This window comes from Anomalospiza imberbis, chromosome 18 (assembly GCF_031753505.1).
Source record: "Anomalospiza imberbis isolate Cuckoo-Finch-1a 21T00152 chromosome 18, ASM3175350v1, whole genome shotgun sequence".
In the NCBI taxonomy this organism is placed as follows: domain Eukaryota; kingdom Metazoa; phylum Chordata; class Aves; order Passeriformes; family Viduidae; genus Anomalospiza; species Anomalospiza imberbis.
In genome coordinates, this window is record NC_089698.1 from 8,668,245 (window position 1) to 8,686,695 (window position 18,451).

General features: G+C 41.7%; 1 protein-coding gene across 2 annotated transcripts in view; it reads left to right on the plus strand.

Moving 5' to 3' along the window:
- CLTCL1 (clathrin heavy chain like 1) overlaps positions 1-16,240 on the plus strand; it is a 33,936-nt gene extending 17,696 nt beyond the window's left edge. Inside the window, exons 11-33 of one of the 2 annotated variants that reach the window (XM_068208870.1) lie at positions 339-476; positions 688-852; positions 1,229-1,409; positions 1,777-1,940; positions 2,096-2,221; positions 2,484-2,626; positions 3,225-3,459; positions 5,256-5,378; positions 5,806-5,951; positions 6,343-6,526; positions 6,689-6,881; positions 7,372-7,529; positions 7,625-7,789; positions 7,925-8,032; positions 8,351-8,518; positions 8,601-8,750; positions 9,584-9,715; positions 10,058-10,168; positions 10,713-10,883; positions 11,443-11,664; positions 12,351-12,371; positions 14,581-14,656; positions 15,660-16,240. In XM_068208870.1, coding sequence (XP_068064971.1) covers positions 339-476; positions 688-852; positions 1,229-1,409; positions 1,777-1,940; positions 2,096-2,221; positions 2,484-2,626; positions 3,225-3,459; positions 5,256-5,378; positions 5,806-5,951; positions 6,343-6,526; positions 6,689-6,881; positions 7,372-7,529; positions 7,625-7,789; positions 7,925-8,032; positions 8,351-8,518; positions 8,601-8,750; positions 9,584-9,715; positions 10,058-10,168; positions 10,713-10,883; positions 11,443-11,664; positions 12,351-12,371; positions 14,581-14,656; positions 15,660-15,775 — 3,396 coding nt within the window. In that variant the 3' untranslated portion in view covers positions 15,776-16,240. The remainder of the gene's footprint in view (positions 1-338; positions 477-687; positions 853-1,228; positions 1,410-1,776; positions 1,941-2,095; positions 2,222-2,483; positions 2,627-3,224; positions 3,460-5,255; positions 5,379-5,805; positions 5,952-6,342; positions 6,527-6,688; positions 6,882-7,371; positions 7,530-7,624; positions 7,790-7,924; positions 8,033-8,350; positions 8,519-8,600; positions 8,751-9,583; positions 9,716-10,057; positions 10,169-10,712; positions 10,884-11,442; positions 11,665-12,350; positions 12,372-14,580; positions 14,657-15,659) is intronic. The other variant, XM_068208871.1, reaches the window with a different exon arrangement.
- The last annotated feature ends 2,211 nt before the right edge of the window (positions 16,241-18,451 follow it).

The following is an 18,451-nucleotide window of genomic DNA, read 5'->3' on the forward strand; positions in this document are numbered from 1 at the left end:
TATTGTGTTAGAACTAAATAAGAGTGGGTGGTAAAGTTTGGCAAAATAGCTCAGAATAATGCACTTCTTCAGTTCTAGAGAAAAAGGAAATGTGAAACTTCTCTCTATTACCATGATAGTAATAGTATGAAAACAAGGGAATGCAGCATGGTAGGTGCTGTGATAGCTTGTTGTCTCAATTTGAGACAAGTTAGAATCTTGGCATAAAGCAGATGATAGGGGATGCAATATCATAACATCACCCCAGGACACCTGTCTAGCCAGGCTGTGTGTATACACAGAAAAATGTACACGTGTGTATATAGGCCCCTCTTCTGTAACTTGTCCAATCTCAACAGATTGTAGATGTGTTCATGGAGCACAGTCTTCTGCAGCAGTGCACATCCTTTTTGTTGGATGCCCTGAAAAATAACCGCCCTGCAGAAGGCCACCTTCAGACCCGTCTCCTGGAAATGAATTTGATTCATGCCCCACAGGTACGACCCAGTTTCTCCAAAAAGGGAGAGACAGTACTGGACTTGCACAAGAGTAGGATGTCTGATACTGTTATCTATAAGTCATTTAGTAACATGCAAGTATACTAAGTAAGTCACTGCTGTGACTTCTGAGCAACTTGTAGGCTAAGCTGCTGTGATTCTCTTGACAGTCTTGATTTCTTGACAGTGATTATGAAATGTAACCTCCTAGGTTGCAGATGCCATTCTCGGAAACCAAATGTTTACACACTATGATCGTGCTCATGTTGCCCAGCTGTGTGAAAAGGCAGGCTTGCTCCAGCGAGCTTTGGAGCACTACACGGATCTCTATGATATTAAACGTGCAGTTGTTCATACTCACCTCTTGAATCCTGAGGTAAGTGTTGTCCAGAGTAAGAAAGTGATGTGAACAGTCTTTAGCCCTTCTGCAGCTGCTGTAAGATAGGTTGTAGGTACTGAAGTAGCACAAGTAGCTGGGATTCAAGAACATTTGTCCAGTTAACGATTAACTTGTAGTCTGTACTTTCAGTGGCTTAAATCTGGCCTCAGTTTCCCAGGTGGGCATTTCAAATATTATTTCCAAACTGCACTTTTGTGATTGTAAATACAGTGAGTGTCTCTTTTTATGTCTTTGGTCTTAGTTCATGGAAGACTTTTCTCCGTAGCTGGGGTAGAAACTGCCTAGTTGGCCAATCTTAGAAATTAGTCAAATGGTGTACAAGTTACTGAGTAAAATTTCTGTCCCTTTGCAGTGGCTTGTGAACTTCTTTGGCTCTCTCTCAGTTGAAGACTCTGTGGAGTGTTTGCGTGCCATGCTGTCAGCCAACATTAGGCAAAACCTACAGCTGTGTGTGCAAGTTGCTTCTAAATACCATGAACAGCTTGGCACCCAGTCTCTTGTGGAGCTTTTTGAATCTTTCAAAAGCTATGAAGGTACAGTATTAGAGGGAAGCAGCTTACTTGGGAGCACTGACTGATGGAAGCTAATAGTAAGGATTGTAGCTTTTATGGGAGAGGTACTCGTCACATGGCTGGATCTTAGGATACATTTATGAAAGTGAGCTCATCACAGTGAGTTCTAGGGGTAGTCTTGTTCTAATAGTTTCTTAACTCTCTTGAGTAAAGATCAGAAAGAAAGATGAAACCTGAAAGAAGAGAAAAAAATCCTTCTGATACTCCTTGCAGTTGACTGAATGCTGCTCTCTCAGTAAGGCTTGAGCTCTTAAGTCACAAGCTGAGGCCTATACAGCCTTCACTTCCTTCACTTCTAACAATGTTAAACACATGTGACTCTTTCCAGGACTGTTCTATTTCTTGGGTTCCATTGTAAACTTTAGCCAGGACCCAGATGTTCACTTCAAGTACATCCAGGCAGCTTGCAAGACTGGTCAGATAAAGGAAGTGGAAAGAATCTGCCGTGAAAGTAACTGTTATAACCCAGAACGAGTGAAGAACTTCCTGAAGGTAAATATTCCGCCCAGGGGATTGAAGGGTCTTCTGTATATTTTGCTTAGCAGCAGAACTACAGCTTTCTAATGGAGGGAAACACCAGGAAGGTTTAGTTGGTGTGGCTGTGAATAATCTTTTGTCCCTTTTTTCTCTTTTCACACGAAATACAGGAGGCAAAGCTCACAGATCAGCTTCCTCTGATCATTGTCTGCGATCGGTTTGACTTTGTTCATGACCTGGTGCTCTATTTATATCGCAATAATCTGCAGAAGTATATTGAGATCTATGTACAGAAGGTAAGGACTTGCTCTTGACTTCATTATAAGGAATTACAGCATCATCTGCTGTCTTTTTTGCTCGCTCTCCCAGTGCGGAGGCTCTTCATTCAGCCTTTTGTCTATCATTATTCCTGGAATGTATATACGAATGTTAGTTACTCGACGTTGTCTGCTCTGAAGCATAATTGAAATTGTTAACTAGAACTTCCCCATGTGGAAGACTGGGGGTGCATTATTAGTAACGCTAATAACTAATTTCAATGATGGTGGCTTATTCTAGGTGAATCCTAGCCGTATACCAGCAGTGGTTGGAGGGCTTCTTGATGTAGATTGTTCTGAGGATGTCATCAAGAACTTGATCATGGTGGTGAGAGGGCAGTTCTCCACAGATGAGCTGGTGGCTGAAGTGGAAAAAAGAAATCGGTAATGAAAATGCATCTGTAGGCACCAGTGTTGGGCTTCCCTGACCCTGCTATACATAAATTGAATTGTATGCAGTCTTGTTAAACGATGAAGTACTAATATTGTTTTGTGTTTCTCTATAGAAAAGCAGTTCAAATTTGCTAGTCAGTGTTTCATTTGTTTGGTCATGTAGGAATGCCTGACAGCAGTACATCATGTATAACATGGCTTTTGAACACTGCCATACAACCAGCCATGGGATCTGCCTTTGGAGTAAATTTGCATCAAACTGTCTTGACAGTCTAGCTGCAGGCCCGAAGCAGCTTCTGTAAATAGTTTCTAGCTACCTGAAAAATGAACAAATGGCTTTAAGCATGAACTGCCAGCTAATAAAACCGGAGTTGAGAGATTGTAAAACTAGGGGTATCTGCAGCCTTCCGTAATGTTAAGCTGCAGATCTGTTTTCCACTCATTTAAGACTCATTAAAAATAATTGGCTCTGTGTTTGTTTTAAAGTTTGACCAGCAGATTTGTTTGAAGGGAAGGCCAGGTACTGAGTGGTAGCTGTAAAACATACCACAGTCTGACTTATAAACCTAAAATGTTTGCTTCTTCGAAGGCTTAAGTTGCTGTTGCCATGGCTTGAATCAAGGATTCATGAAGGCTGTGAAGAACCTGCGACTCATAATGCTTTGGCCAAAATCTACATTGACAGTAATAATAATCCAGAGCGCTTCCTTCGTGAGAATCCTTACTATGACAGCCGTGTAGTTGGCAAATATTGTGAAAAGAGGGACCCTCATCTGGCCTGTGTTGCTTATGAGAGGGGGCAGTGTGATCTGGAACTCATAAAGGTTAGCAAAACTGTGTTTATAAGCATGCTTTAAAGGACTACTTGCTGCCTGAAGTGGAAGCCTGTCTGGTTATTAGTCTAACACTTGCAGAATCCTGTCTTGCAGTCTCAGTCAGGAGTTGAGGTGGGTGGGATTCTTCTATGTGGAGACAGTAATTTTTATGCTGATGAGAAGAACTTAAGCTGTATGTCCAAACTGGAATTGTATAATTGGAACTTTGAAGTGCAATCCATGTCTTTCATCCACTGATTCTGCTTGAAATTAATTTATTAGGCCCAGCTAATGAATATGCCTACCATTAAAGCATTGTTAATTTGATGTTTTTGAGCCTTGAAGGCTCAGCAGGAGGAGCAGGCTGTCATCTAGCCTGACCCTACAATGAAAGAGAAGTTTCCCTGAAACTAAAACAGGGCTTGTAATTTGTATTTGTTGTGATTGACCCGTAGACTTGCTCCAGTACTTAACCAGAAATGAGGAAAATAAATGTTGACAGTTTAACTACAGGGACTTACTCCAATAGCATTCCTCTCCTATCTTTAAGCTTGTTGTTCTTAGAACATCCCTCAGAATTTCAAGGGTAGGTAAAATTCTCAGGGTTCCTAAACACTTTCTGGTCTCAATGTAAACACCAGAGCTTAATGTCAGATTAAGCCAGTAGTGCTTGTGGTTGCTGAGAAAAACATTCTCTTCCTACTTGCACTTCCATATTGGTATATGCAGAGAATGTCAGCTCTGAGTATTAGAATAGTAGTATAATCCAGGCTTGATACTGGATTAAAGTGGACAGCTTTGCAGCCTGAAGTGTTTAATTTTTAAGTAATAGTTTCACTGTAGCTGTTAAAAAAGGGCTGGCTTCATTTGTCTCCTTTATTTCAGGATATGAAGGTGGCTTTGAGTTGTTTGCTAGGAGACTGCTGGGATAAACTTTACCATTCTAGTTAACCATTAAAGCCTGTCTGTACCAGTTTCTTCTCAGAACTGATGTTCTGAGAAGGTGTTTCTGGCTGTGGAGTAAACATCATCTTCCTGCAAGAATTATTCTTGAGATGATGTTGTCCCCTGGAAGAAGGGTCAACTCCTGCAACTGATAAATATAAGGCATAAAGCAAAACTGTGCTAGTACTGATTTGCTTACAGCACAGTAATTGAGATTCCACAGGCTTACTTGGATACTAGCAATGTGAGCTGTTGCTATAAGATGACTTAGGCCTTCAGGTTTCTACTCTTCTTGCTGGAAGTTGAAGCTAGTGGTACTAATAGGGTCACAACTTGTAACTCTCCCATGGTGCACTTCTATAAGGAATTTCCCATTTATTCTGAATCCTTAACACCTTAACAAGAGAATCCAAGCCACTTGCTATTCTGAACACTCGTAAACACGTGTAAAGCTAATGACACCAAATACATAACCTACTTCTAGCTTTAAATAACTGCACCATTCCTCAGTTTGCTACATAGCACTGCCCAGGCAAGTGGCTCCCCTTTCTAGATTTAAAACTTAAGTTCTTCAGGCTTCTGCAGGTCTTCACTTCAACCAGAAGCAAATAGTTACTGTGAAGCCACAGTCAGAGTGTTTGTGTTGGGCAAAACCAAGAGAAGCTATAGAAATTCTGCTGGAGACCTTCTCCATGAGCCTTCCAGATCAGAGGTTGGGTAAGAACTTGTCTGTGGCATTTAGCATTGGTCAGAAATTAGTTCTAGTCAGTCTTCTAGACTGTCTGGTTCATAGCTCGCTAAACCTGTCTTGTGGTACTGACCCTTAACAGCAATGCCAATAATTGTAACTTCTCCTTCAGGTGTGCAATGAGAACTCCCTGTTTAAGAGCGAGGCTCGCTATCTGGTGCGCAGGAAGGACCCTGAGCTCTGGGCAAATGTACTGGAAGAAAACAACCCATTCAGGCGGCAGCTTATTGACCAGGTACAGCAAAAAGGCTCAGCTTCCAGTATGTGGAGACCTCAGGATGTCTCAGAAACATTATGGAGCATTAAAGTAGCATTCTTTCCCCAAAAAGTCCCTTAAAGCCCCATCTCACCATATAGAAGTTTGTAAGAGTTAGAGTGGCAGGTATTAATTCTGACCTTCATGGTCAGAAGATTTACCTATCAGTAAGATATATTTTCTGTCCTGGGGAATGACCTTCCTTTAGTGAATTTGTTTCCCATACAGGCATAAGATGTGATTTTACTTCTACATAAAATACAGCTAATAGCTGTTTCTTGCTGTCTTTATCAAAATGCTCTCAAAATTCTGAAGCTTTTCTGAACTCACTGGAAAAATAACTTGACAAATGGACAAATATTTAATCTGGGGGAAACACTTAATAGTTTCCTGCCTTTGAATCTAGGTTGTCCAAACGGCTTTATCAGAGACACAGGATCCAGAGGAAGTTTCTGTAACGGTGAAAGCTTTCATGACTGCTGATCTGCCAAATGAACTGATTGAGTTATTGGAAAAAATTGTGTTGGATAATTCTGTATTCAGTGAACACAGGTAAGAGGAGAGCTTTGTCCTCAAGTTTAGCCTCTTCAGTGCCTTTGTTTAGGTTGTGAATCATCCAGGTTACCATGGGCCTCTTGGTTGCAAGATCTAAGCACTCTTCAGTGTTTATAATAAGGTGAAAAGCTAGAATTTAGAGTGCTTTGTGCTTGAAGAGCAGAGCTAACTCACACTGTGCAATTTGCAGTGATGTGCTGAGACCAGAGAATGGTAATACTGGTAAGCAATTTCTTTTTGAAGGTAAATGTCAGTAGTTCCCTATCTGGGGATGAAATGTTGTTTCTAGTGACAATAAATGGGTTTATTTTTTCACGGGTACAATCCATATCACTTAAGCAGGTGTTGCTGTGCACTGCTTATAGCCTATGCCTTCTGTTAACCAAAGGAATCTCCAGAATCTGCTGATCCTGACTGCCATTAAGGCTGACCGCACCCGAGTGATGGAATACATCAATCGGCTGGATAACTATGATGCCCCAGATATTGCAAACATTGCCATCAGTAATGAGCTATACGAGGAAGCCTTTGCTATATTCAGAAAATTTGATGTCAATACTTCAGCAATTCAGGTGAGGTATGGTTCCTGCATGGTGGTGGACAGAAATGGCTGTTCTAAGAGTGGTTAGCTTCATATTGCTTACACAGAGCAGTGTATACATTTGAAGAGTTCTATTAGAAGGGACAGTGTTACAAAACTTAGATTTTTAACTTGGAACTTCAATTTCAAACAGGTGTTGATTGAGCACATTGGCAACTTAGACCGTGCTTATGAATTTGCAGAGAGATGTAATGAACCAGCAGTGTGGAGCCAACTGGCCAGAGCACAGCTCCAGAAGGACTTGGTGAAGGAAGCCATTGACTCCTATATAAAGGCAGATGATCCATCTGCCTACATGGAAGTCGTTCAGGCAGCTAATAGAAATGGTAAGGCAAAGCAACTTCAACTTCAGATTGCTTGGATGTGAGCTAGGTTATTGCACTTACATTGAGCATCAGGGACTATTGAGACCTAGGAATTCATTTCAGGGAAAATGGGAACAATCAGTACATGGAATGGATGAGTCAATGTTGAGATTCCTGTCACCAAGATTTTGTCTTGCTACACCAAACATAGACCTCTCTGTGGAGATAATTTGGACCGTTATCTAAAGTATCACTAAGTAGTAGGTGTTTATTTACCTGTATGTGGCAGAATTATTTTGCCAGTTGGATTGCAGAATGGTAGCAAGAAATCCAGTCTTACCTGAACGTGACTTGGTGTTGACAGGGAATTCCATAACTCAAATGCAAATGGCTTATTATCGTGGTAGAGGAGAGATTTGAGCCTGCTAGTGAAAACTGTCCCTAAGGTGGGCAAGGTAAACAATACAGAATGACTAAAGATAGGATCTTACATATCTCTGCTCTCTTCCAGATAATTGGGAGGACCTAGTCAAATTCTTACAGATGGCCAGGAAGAAGGCTAGAGAGTCTTATGTAGAGACAGAACTTATTTTTGCTTTGGCAAAAACTAATCGTCTGTCAGAACTGGAGGAGTTTATTAGTGGCCCTAATAATGCCCACATACAGCAGGTATGTCTTGGTGCCCAGTTTCCCAGTGTGACTTGCTGCTTAACTGACCCCTCATTCTTTCTGCTACCCTTGTTTACCTTGGACTCCTCATCCAGGTCGGTGATCGCTGTTACGAAGAGGGGATGTATGAAGCAGCAAAACTTCTCTATAACAATGTATCCAACTTTGCTCGCCTGGCATCTACCTTGGTGCACCTTGGGGAGTATCAGGCAGCAGTGGACAGTGGCCGCAAAGCCAATAGCACAAGGACTTGGAAGGAGGTAACTTAAACTTGTGGGTTTCAGTAGATTTTAATTCTAGAACAAGTATTATGGAAATACCTATTTGGAACTCTTCGTAAACCCCAAATTTAGTAAAGCTTTGTCCTGTTAACTATTTGCTGACTGTCATGACAGGTCTGCTTTGCCTGTGTGGATGGAAAAGAATTCCGCTTGGCACAAATCTGTGGCTTACACATAGTCATCCATGCTGATGAACTTGAGGAGCTGATCAGTTACTATCAGGTAACTGTTAATATTCTAGAAGACTTGTGCAGCATACTTGTATCTGCTAATAAAGTGGTCACAGAAAAAAAGATAACTTGGGGGTATAATATTTAAATTAATTTTTCCTCCATCTTCATTTCTTAGTGGCAACATGCATTTTTTCTGTAGTAAATGGAGAGGTAATAGTTTCCATTGTGCCTTCTTTTATAATTCTCTTGCCTCATTGGAATCAAAAATCTAAGCACTTTCACTGGAGAGAAAGTCAAAGCATTTTTGTATTTAAGTAAAATATGCATTTTAGCAAGCTTTATTAATCCTTATTTTCCTAACATCCAGGATCGTGGCTACTTTGAGGAACTGATTGCCCTTTTGGAAGCTGCTTTGGGCCTAGAGCGTGCTCACATGGGGATGTTTACTGAACTTGCCATCTTATACTCCAAATTCAAGCCTCAGAAAATGAGGGAACATCTGGAGCTTTTCTGGTCTAGAGTTAATATTCCAAAGGTATGCAGTAAGGTAGCTGCAAGTGAAGGTGGGAAGCTACCAGTGAACCAAACCTGGTGCATTTTTTTTTTTGTCCTATTAGGTGCTCAGAGCTGCAGAACAGGCTCATCTCTGGGCAGAACTTGTATTCCTGTATGACAAGTATGAGGAGTATGACAATGCAATAATTACTATGATGAATCATCCAACTGATGCCTGGAAAGAAGGCCAGTTTAAAGACATAATTGCCAAGGTAAAGTAACTTGGTAACTGAAGTAAAGTGCTGAAAGCTTCTTTCAGGACAGAGGCAATAATGCACAGCAGAATTGCTGTTGAGAAAACAGTTTGCTTAAGCTACTACTCAGTTTTTCTGCTGTACTTAAAACAACTTCAATCAGTTTAAGACAAAGAATTAATCTGATTTTACACTGTTTCTTTTCTGCTGTGCAGCACGTTCTGTTGAGTGGCAGCAGCTAGCACAGAATGTTTTCAGAGGCTGCGCAGGATCATAGGTCACAAGCAAGAGGCCTAACCTCCCTAATAACTTTGAGCTGACTGCTGTTTTAGTCTGAGGCTATAACTGTTCTTGGACGAGTTCTGCGTATGTTTCCAGCTGTTTTGGTGTGAGAAGTGCAGTGGGCAGTCCCATGAGTACAGCAGAGAATAGTGAACTGAGAACTAGTTTAAACAAGATTTAATACTGAGTACCCTCTTACTGCTCTTGGGGGTTTCAAGGAAACAATTTGAAGACTTTTCAAGCCTACAGTCTTCACTGGCTTCAGAAGTCGACAAATGGTCGTATTAACTGTGGTGGCTGCCTGTGCCAGGAGCTCTTCAGTGGATGGATTATAATTGGTTTGTAATGCCCCTGGTAGCCTGATTTCACTGTCTAAAAGCAGATGGTACTAGAAGCAGTCATAAGATTGAACAAGAATTCTGTGGAAGTGTAAACTTCTGACCTCTAGAAGGAAACTTAAGCTGGTGTTTAGTAGGAGTCACATAAACTTTGTGCTGAGTTAAGTGGCCTGAACTAAGCACCTTAGGCTTACTTCTGTTTAAAGTACTAACTAGTATCTGATCATGCAGGTGGCCAATGTGGAGCTGTATTACAAAGCCTTGCAGTTCTACTTAGACTACAAACCTCTGCTGATCAATGATCTCCTGCTTGTATTATCTCCACGACTGGATCACACCAGGACAGTCAATTTTTTCTCAAAGGTGAGTTTGGGAGACCATTGGTCAACAAAAAATCCTGTTGCTCAAGTTGAGTTACTCCAGGCTCTGGCTGGAAAACAGAGTTGACATCTGTTGAATAGCTTTGCCAGTGGTATAAAGGACTGAGGAGCGGCCCAGTCCTGGCTTGATAGGGGAAATGCAGAAGAGTTGCATAACTGGCCTTGGAGACTGATTTATTTTACTCCTGGCAATACAAGATACCTTGCCTGAAAGGTTTTAACAATAAGCATAAACTCTTGGAATAACAAATGGGAACCTGTTTCAGGAGAATGCAGTATCAGGATTGCTATACTTAATCTTGTATTGAAAACATCTTCTTTCCAGGTTAATCAGCTATTTCTAGTAAAGCCTTACCTGCGTTCAGTCCAGAACCACAACAACAAAGGAGTTAACGAGGCTCTGAACAACCTTTTAACAGAAGAGGAAGATTTCCAGGTAAGCTCCAAAAAACAGTTTGCTAAGCCTGAGGGACGGTCCTGTGACAAAAAAGCTGCTGACACAGTAATGGCCTTGAGTAGAAGATAACACGTCTCCAGTGTAACAGAGAGAGGGCATGCAGTCAGGTCTTAGCAGGCAGGAGTCTTGACATGTCAATGATTTGCAAAAAAGCAGGTACCACAGATGTTTTTCTCAGGTCACACCTCACAAAAGTCAGTATCAGGTATATACTCAGTGAGACAGCACTTCAGTAAATAAACTTGCTTCTGGCTCCATTGGCTGCTATTTGAAGACATGCTTTGTCTTTTTATGGTATCTAGCTCTTCTGTCTGGAGCCAGTGTGACCAAGTTAACATCTTGCTTTGTTAGAAAGTATCCTTTGGGGAGGTGCATGAAACACTCAGGTAAATCAGTTGTAGCCATAGTATCAACATCCTGCTGGCAGAACTGAAACAGTTATGCACTATGAATAGATGCTTCTCTACTCTAGTTCTCACCTACTGCCATCTGGAAGCACGTGTAACAACTCTCTCTCAAACAGGGTTTGAGAGCTTCCATTGATGCCTATGACAACTTTGATAACATAACATTGGCTCAGCGTCTGGAAAAGCATGAACTAATTGAATTTAGGCGTATTGCAGCGTACTTGTACAAGGGTAACAACCGCTGGAAGCAGAGTGTGGAGCTGTGCAAGAAAGACCGTCTGTATAAGGTGAGTTAATGACATGGCACAAATCTCCTGGATACTGAATGTTTGTTAGCTTCAAGTCTGGAGTTTTAATTAGTAGTCCTTCACTTGAAGGAAAGACTCTTAAAGCAGAAGTGGTTGCAATTTCAAATGCATGTCTTAAATCCAATTTGATAATGTTGTCCTGTATTTGGGGATGTGTTTCCATCAATCTTTGGCATCTGATACAATTACCTGTATCACTAGGGAGCCTTCTCCATAGACCTCAAGTCACAGGCTCTTGAAAGGGTACAGATGAAATGTGGTTATGCTTGTATGCTCTTCAAGCCTGTAGTGAGTTCTCACAGGCCAATTTGTGCATAGTCTGTAGGAATCTTGTTGGATGATGTTAATAAAGTATCTGGCTTGCCACAGAGTTGTTGAGTGTGGTATCTTGCCTCCTACAGAGCATCCCTGGTGTTGTTAAAGACTAACTTAATGGTATGCCAAGAACTCTGCTTATCTAGTTAGCAATAACATGGATGTAAGATGTAGGGCAAGATGTTGACAGGCAAGGGTCAAGCTTAACTGTTCTTTTCTGTAGGATGCTATGCAGTATGCTGCAGAGTCCAAAGATGCAGAGCTGGCTGAGAAGCTGCTCCAGTGGTTCCTGGAAGAAGGCAAGCAGGAGTGCTTTGCAGCCTGCCTTTTCACATGCTATGACTTGCTGCACCCAGATGTAGTCCTTGAGTTGGCATGGAGACATAACATCATGGACTTTGCAATGCCTTATTTCATCCAAGTGATGAGAGAGTACCTTACCAAAGTGAGTATTGCATAGGCTAAAAAGCTAAGACTTTAGTCTGCTGTTCGATTAGCATTATGTGAACCAGAGCTCTTTGCATATATTTGGAATAATACCATTCTTCTTAGAGGAAGTCTTCTTGAAGTTCTGTAGGTTTCATCACTCCAGGCTAGCTAGCAAAGTTTATGAATAGATGCTTTGGCACTTGAAGAGGTCTAGTTAAGCTTCTGCTTTTAGCAGTAGACATAAGTAACTGTGCTTCTCACAGCAGCTCCATAGCTGATGAACTGAAAGCTTGGTGAGGACAACACATATACCACTTTTATCTTTGTGTAACTATGAAAGTGAAGTTCCCTTATTTCCTAGAGTAAAAAGAGCATAGGGCTTTTGAGTAACTAATAGTGCACATTTTTCCTATATCAGCTATAGGAGTAGACTGCTGAAGGTGTTTGGTTTTTTTAAATGGAAAACAAAACTTTAGATTCGTAGTCTGGTTGCACAATACTGATATTAAGAGCTGGCCCTCAGCTAAGGGAAAAGAGATTCTGATCATGTGTGGTCCTGAAATGCTTGTCTCAAACAGCTCTAAGATACTAAGCTAGGATATCACAGTAAAGAACTTTATTAAAATGAGGAATGTAAAAGTGGCTGCTTCAGGTTGCTTCTAATAAGTCATGTTAAGTATTCCCCTCTGAATTTTCTTGCAGGTTGATGGACTGTTCTATAAGGTGACACTCTGATTTCAAACTCTCTGTGTTTATTTGTGTCCCTCAATATCCTGGGTTTCTTTTACAGGAATCTAGCTGTAGCTTCTGCCAGAAGAGCAGTGTAATTTAGCTCTAACTCATTTCCTGTTCACTTTCTAATGCTAAAAGGATAACTATTCACAAGCATCTTGAAAATCCAACCAGACTCTTCTCCTCTTCATGGGACACAAAAACAAGTGCTTGAGGAGGGCTGTACTTTGGGCTCCTTTTCAGTGTATTAGATATTTTGTGGCAGGGAGAATGCTGTTAATAAACAAAGAAAAGCAGTTGCCATGTAATAGGATGTGTTCCCAGGGCAAATTGCTTTTTACACTGTAAATTACCAAAGTGTGCAATAATTCAGGCATGATGGTGAGTTTGTATAGTGCCATGAAGCTTCTGTAAACTTCTTGCACAGATCTTAAACATCTCCTACTTGTATTTCACTCAGGAGAAACTTGCCACACGAGTTTACCTGAACTCTTCCACGTGAGGTTTAGTCTAAAATCATTTCTCTTAAACTGCTGGTTGGATTTACAAGTAATCATGTGTACTAAATATGGGATAACTTGCCAGAAGGAAAATCTGCATGGTGAAAGTGGTTTACACCACTTTCTAAAACTAATTTAGTCTGTTGAATTAACTGCAAAACATTAAATTGGAGAATGGGCTTTATAAATGTGGTATGTCTAAAATCGTCATGTAACTAACTTCAAAAGCACAAAAGAATAGACTAGTTTTGGTGGGGTGTGTACATCTTCCAGAACTTACCTTTCTTTTCTGCATAAAAAAATGTTGAAGCACAGAATAGCCTCTGTCCCAGAAGGGGTCAGGCACACGGAGTATAATGACACTCACCTGGAAACCTTTTGAACCAGTTCTAGGCAGCAGAGCCAATGTGATCTGGCTTTCCCAGAGCTGCTCATCCCTTGTTGGCGATGGCTGCTCTCGGCATTCCTGCTGTTTGCCCAGCTGAGGGCAGGACTGCGCTGCTGGCCAGAGCCACTGTAGGACAGCCCCAGGGAAAAACAAACCCAAGAGAGCCGAGGCCAGGGATAAATAGAGCAGGACAGGTAGATGGAAATGGGTAGCTGTCAGTTGCTTTGATCCATAGTAATTTGGATAGTGTTTTTAACACCAGTATTTGGTGTTATGTTGGAGAGCTCTTAGGCTGACAGCTATAAATGGACCAGTAAAAGACCTGCTGCCACTCAGGTTGTCAACTTGAGCTGCAAACTTCAAAACATTGAAGAAACTGTTAAACGCTGTATCTGGATAACATCTCTAAAGTTTAACAGACACTCCTCTTGAAGCAGTTCTTGGACCAGATATGATTCTTGCAGTGGGAAGGGAGGATGAGGAACAGCTGAAATACTTGGGCTTAAATGTATATTTGCCCAGAATGTTAGTATTGCCTGTACCAGGATGTGAAGCTGTGTGACTTTTATGCCTTGTAGTCTTCAGTCTCAGTGGTTCTCTTCTGGAAGATACAACTTGTTAAACCTGAGAAGGAAAATACTGTTGCTCTTCAGATTGCCCTCCAAGCCCACAATCTTAAGTTGTGTTTAGGGCTCCTGCATTACTGTAGTGCTTCCACAAATTTGTTTAGCATGAACAGAGCTTTGTGGCACAGCACTGAGATCTGTATAAAGCTGATACTACTAGGCCACTTTCCATGATGGTTCTAGAGTTTCCCCTAGAAGAAGTCTCTGTGAATACCAATGTAGTTAAACCAGTACCTTGCGGCCAGGTTAGACTGTAGTCCTACATGAGATCAAACTTCACGGGCCTGGAATATTTCCAAATATCTGTGAGGTGTCACTGAAGGAGAGAGGAATTGCAGGTTAATAGGCCAATGTAGATTAGGCCCATTTGAGATGATGGACATGCTGTTGGGTTTGAGTTTTGGGTCATAGTTAGCAGTGACTAGAATAGGGCCCCAAAAATGCTTCCTTGGAAGGTAATGAGTACCTCATCTGCATTTGAGAGCTGCTGCTCTTTGCAATACACCTAAAAGAATTGGGAAGTCACTTTTACAACAAAGCTTGCTGGGAATAGGCAGACTTCAGCAATCTCCATCTTGGACTAAAAAGGAGCACTTGATAGCTGAAGTACGAGGCATGAAAAACTTCACGCAATGGTGCAATTCCTAGACAAGGCCTTCATAAATCTCCTGTTCACTTCAATGTAGGTGGATAAACTTGATGCTTCTGAAAGCCTAAGAAAAGAAGAGGAACAAGTAACTGAACCCACTCCAATAGTATTTGGTAGGTTTTAATTAATTACCTGTTGTCACTCTGGTCTCTCTTTGTGGAGGCAGCTTACGTTGTATCCAAGAAAACTGGTTTCAACTATATAGTAATTGAAATGGTTGTCTCTGCTCAATGAACTGCCTAAGTTGTTGAAGTGACATTTCACTCTTACAGTACTTCTACTCTTCAGATTAAAGTATTGCTCCTCTTAGATGGCTCAGATCTCTACTTCAGGAATCATGTTTCAGTATGGTAATAGGACAGGGGATGCCAGGGTGTTGCCAACCCCAGGAATAACTTACAGAGCATAAAAATTCCTCTTCTTATTCCTGTCTGAGGAATGTGTCTGCTTTCTGCTCTTCTAAGTAGAAAGGCAGACTGTCTTTCTAGCTCACGCATTTTAAGACACGTGCAGCCACCAATGGCTGTCTTCAAGTGTGATGCTATTTTAGAAGCCCTTCTGAAGAGGCATTCTGCTAACAAGCACCTAGAAGTGGCTGGTAAGGGAAGGATGTGACTGATTCACTGTCTGATATAAATGTTAACCTGAATTTAACAGATGCATGAGGCATGTGGGAGCCTAGTGATGGAAACAAATCTTTTAAGGTGTGTTCAGACCTTTTGCAGCACCCTCCAGACTGTGAGACCTAACAGACATGACTATTTGCTTGAATTGCTTTATTCTCTAGATCTGACCATGCATGGGTCAAATAGCACCAGTTTGGCTTTCAGTATGGTCTCTTTAAAACAAGCCATGTTTATTATGACCTCAAGATCAGTGGATATTTTTCTTCCTCCTGAGTCCTGCCTTGCTCTTCTGTAGCTTCCTGGTAGCAAGAGCAGATGGCATAGGTGCCTTCTCCGTGGCACATGTTGGGGAATAGTGTGACTTGCTGGTGTGTGCTTGCACAGGGGCTGATTTTTAGCTAAAGCCTAATAGTCCTATCGCACTCTACAGCTAGCATTAGGGAAGGTTGGGATCTTAAACTAACTTTCTCTTTGTCTCATACTTTCCTAGGCCAGCAGCTGATGTTAACAGCAGGCCCCAGTGCAGTACCTCCCCAGGCAAACTTCCCATATGGATACACAGCGCCAGGATTCACCCAGCCGCCTGTTTATGGTTTCAATATGTAACTAGCTCTCTGACAGACCTTCACTGTCTTTGTTCTCTTCCTTCCCGTCCCTTTTTAACTTCTCCAAGAAGTGTACAAGGCACAGATGACCTTCTGCTGGCTGAACACACTTGCTGCCCAGCTCAGTGAGGAGACTTCAGCAGGATGCCTGTTACTGTTATTTATTGATTATTGTCCAGTTACATTTCAACCTCTGAAAGGCAGCTTTTGTTAATGACATCGTGCGACTCTTGTCTGAAGTTAAGGCACTATTTCACTAACTCATATAGCAATAACTACTTGAGGCCAGGGGGAAGAGAACATAATTTTCTTTCTTTTGAAAAGCCCATTGAAGGCAGCTGGGAAATTGCCTGGCACCAAGTTGTTAAAGCTTTAGCTGAAGCTACTGAAGTAGCAGGGTTATTAACAATTCAGTGAAACATCTCTTTAATAACGAATTGTTGAAAGGTTGTGTACATCTGACCACCCCGTTTTATTTGCATTCTTACGTGCAAAAGAAAATGGGCTTTTCTAATATTTGTGCTCTGAATGTTTAGAGGAATATTGGGAAAGTTTCTTTTTCTGGACAATAATGCTGTTGGAGTTCAATGCTGTTGGGGTTCAATACTGTTGGAGTCTGTTCTCTATTTTCTGGAGTAGATCTGAGACTTGAAGAAAATAAATCTTCTCATGCCAGAGAGCAAACACTTCCCAGATCCTTTTTGTTTAACAAGAAGAGAGCATGTTACTTATTGACGTTAAATGGTACTAAAACAAACCTCAGCTGTGTGTGGCAAGAGAACATGGGAGTGTGCATGGGCTGCCAAAGCACTGGAGATGCAAGAGCACAGCGTCAGGGTTGGGGACAGGGACGTACTGCTACCATATTGAGGCAGTAGGGAGGGCCATAATCCTGACTTCTTATTTGCACCTTTAACTGATTCTGGCATTGGCTTCCTGCCACACCATGTTCTGACCCTGTCTGGTGGGCAGAGTCAGCACCACCTGACTGACTCAGTTCTGCTATGCTGCAGTAGGATCAACAGTGTGTCCATCACCCACCTCTTCCTTTGAGAATGCCAACAGGGATATATTATTATTTTGTGCCACTTCAAATACATGTATCATTAACGTTTTATGTACTTAGATAACAATGTATAATTTATGGTTATGAATCTTGTGCTAATCTTGAATATTATAAAAGTTCAATTATAAATGTAAAACTGCAGTATCCACCGTGTGGTTCTAGTCTTACTATCTTGGGTGTGGGGACTGGCTGGTAGTAATACACTGCCACTCATAGCATCAGGTTTCTTAATCTGACAACTGAGGATGCCAGGCAGGAAAAGGGAGACTTGTGCCAAGGCACGTAACAGGGAAGGCCTAGTAAGTAACTTAAAGGGAGTTGTGGTCTCCTCACCAGACACATGGGCACATGTTGTCACATGGAGAGGGTGTGCTGCAGCAGGCAGTCACATGTTCTCATGCTTTCATTCACGGGGCTGGGAGAGCTTCAGTCCTGTGTGGATGGAGGTGCTGCAGTGAGAGAGAGTCTTCTGTGCTGAGGTACATCAGCATAGCAGTGGTTTTGGTAAACTGCACCCTTTCATACTGTGTCCCACTTTGAACTGGGCAAAACACCTTTTAATGCAAACCGGTGGAGATGGTCAGGGTTGTGGAATCAGTAACAGCAGGCTGTGCTTTGGCACAGTTTTAATTGTGTGTGTTTAATTGAGTGTATTGTCTCCTTGGTCACCACACCATGACAGCATTGGCAAAGGGATGCAGTCCTCCTTCCTGATGGATGCCAGAATACCCCAAGTGTTGCTGTAACGTACTAACCTCAACTTTGTACTGATCAGCACTCACAGCTCAGCTTGAAATGCTGAGCAGCTAATGAGGTCAGGCAAATCTCCACTCTGTCCAGACTTACTCATTGCAGGAATTAGCCAGATAGCTTGCCATTTTCCAGGAAAATAGTACTTTATTTTGTAACCAGTTTGTAACTTGTCAGTTGAAATAAATTGGGATAAGTTAGCTGGAACTGAAGACCAGCTCAAGGATTAGTATGACTGTAGGACTTTCCAACCTGTCAACTTAAAAATGGGCTCTGACTTTATAGCAGCAAGTGCAAGCCAATGGTAGTACACAACGAAGTGCTAGATCAAATACTGGAACAGCTCCCGACTGTGAGAGAATTGAGGTAGCCTGGGGATCCTTAAGAGCCTCAGTCTAGAAATCTAATTACAGAAGTGACTGAGCTCTCAAGGATAGCAAAGCTGCCAGCTCTGATCAACAGTCTTGCTTTAGTTACTCTCCTGGTATTTAAGCTCTTGCTAAGTAAAATGGCTTTTATAAATTTTGTGATCATGCATTCAAAACACACTCCCTGCCAATACAATGCAGCTGTACCTAAAATGTGGAACAAACTCTTGTATATCAAGGTACTTTGCTGCTTCTCTGAAAGTGAAGTCATTCACAACAGGAAGTAACTCCTCTTTTAGGCATTAGGTGAAGGATTTACTTCATTTCATAAATTTCTAATGTCCAAGTTTTTGAAAACTTGGATAAGCTTGTTTTGCAGAGAATCTGCTTTAAACCTAAGCTTTTTGCTAATTCCCACGCCAGTGACATAAGGCTGGTGCTGTCCTGTAGAATGATTTGCATTTGCACATGCAGAACCTGATGCAGCCTGCAG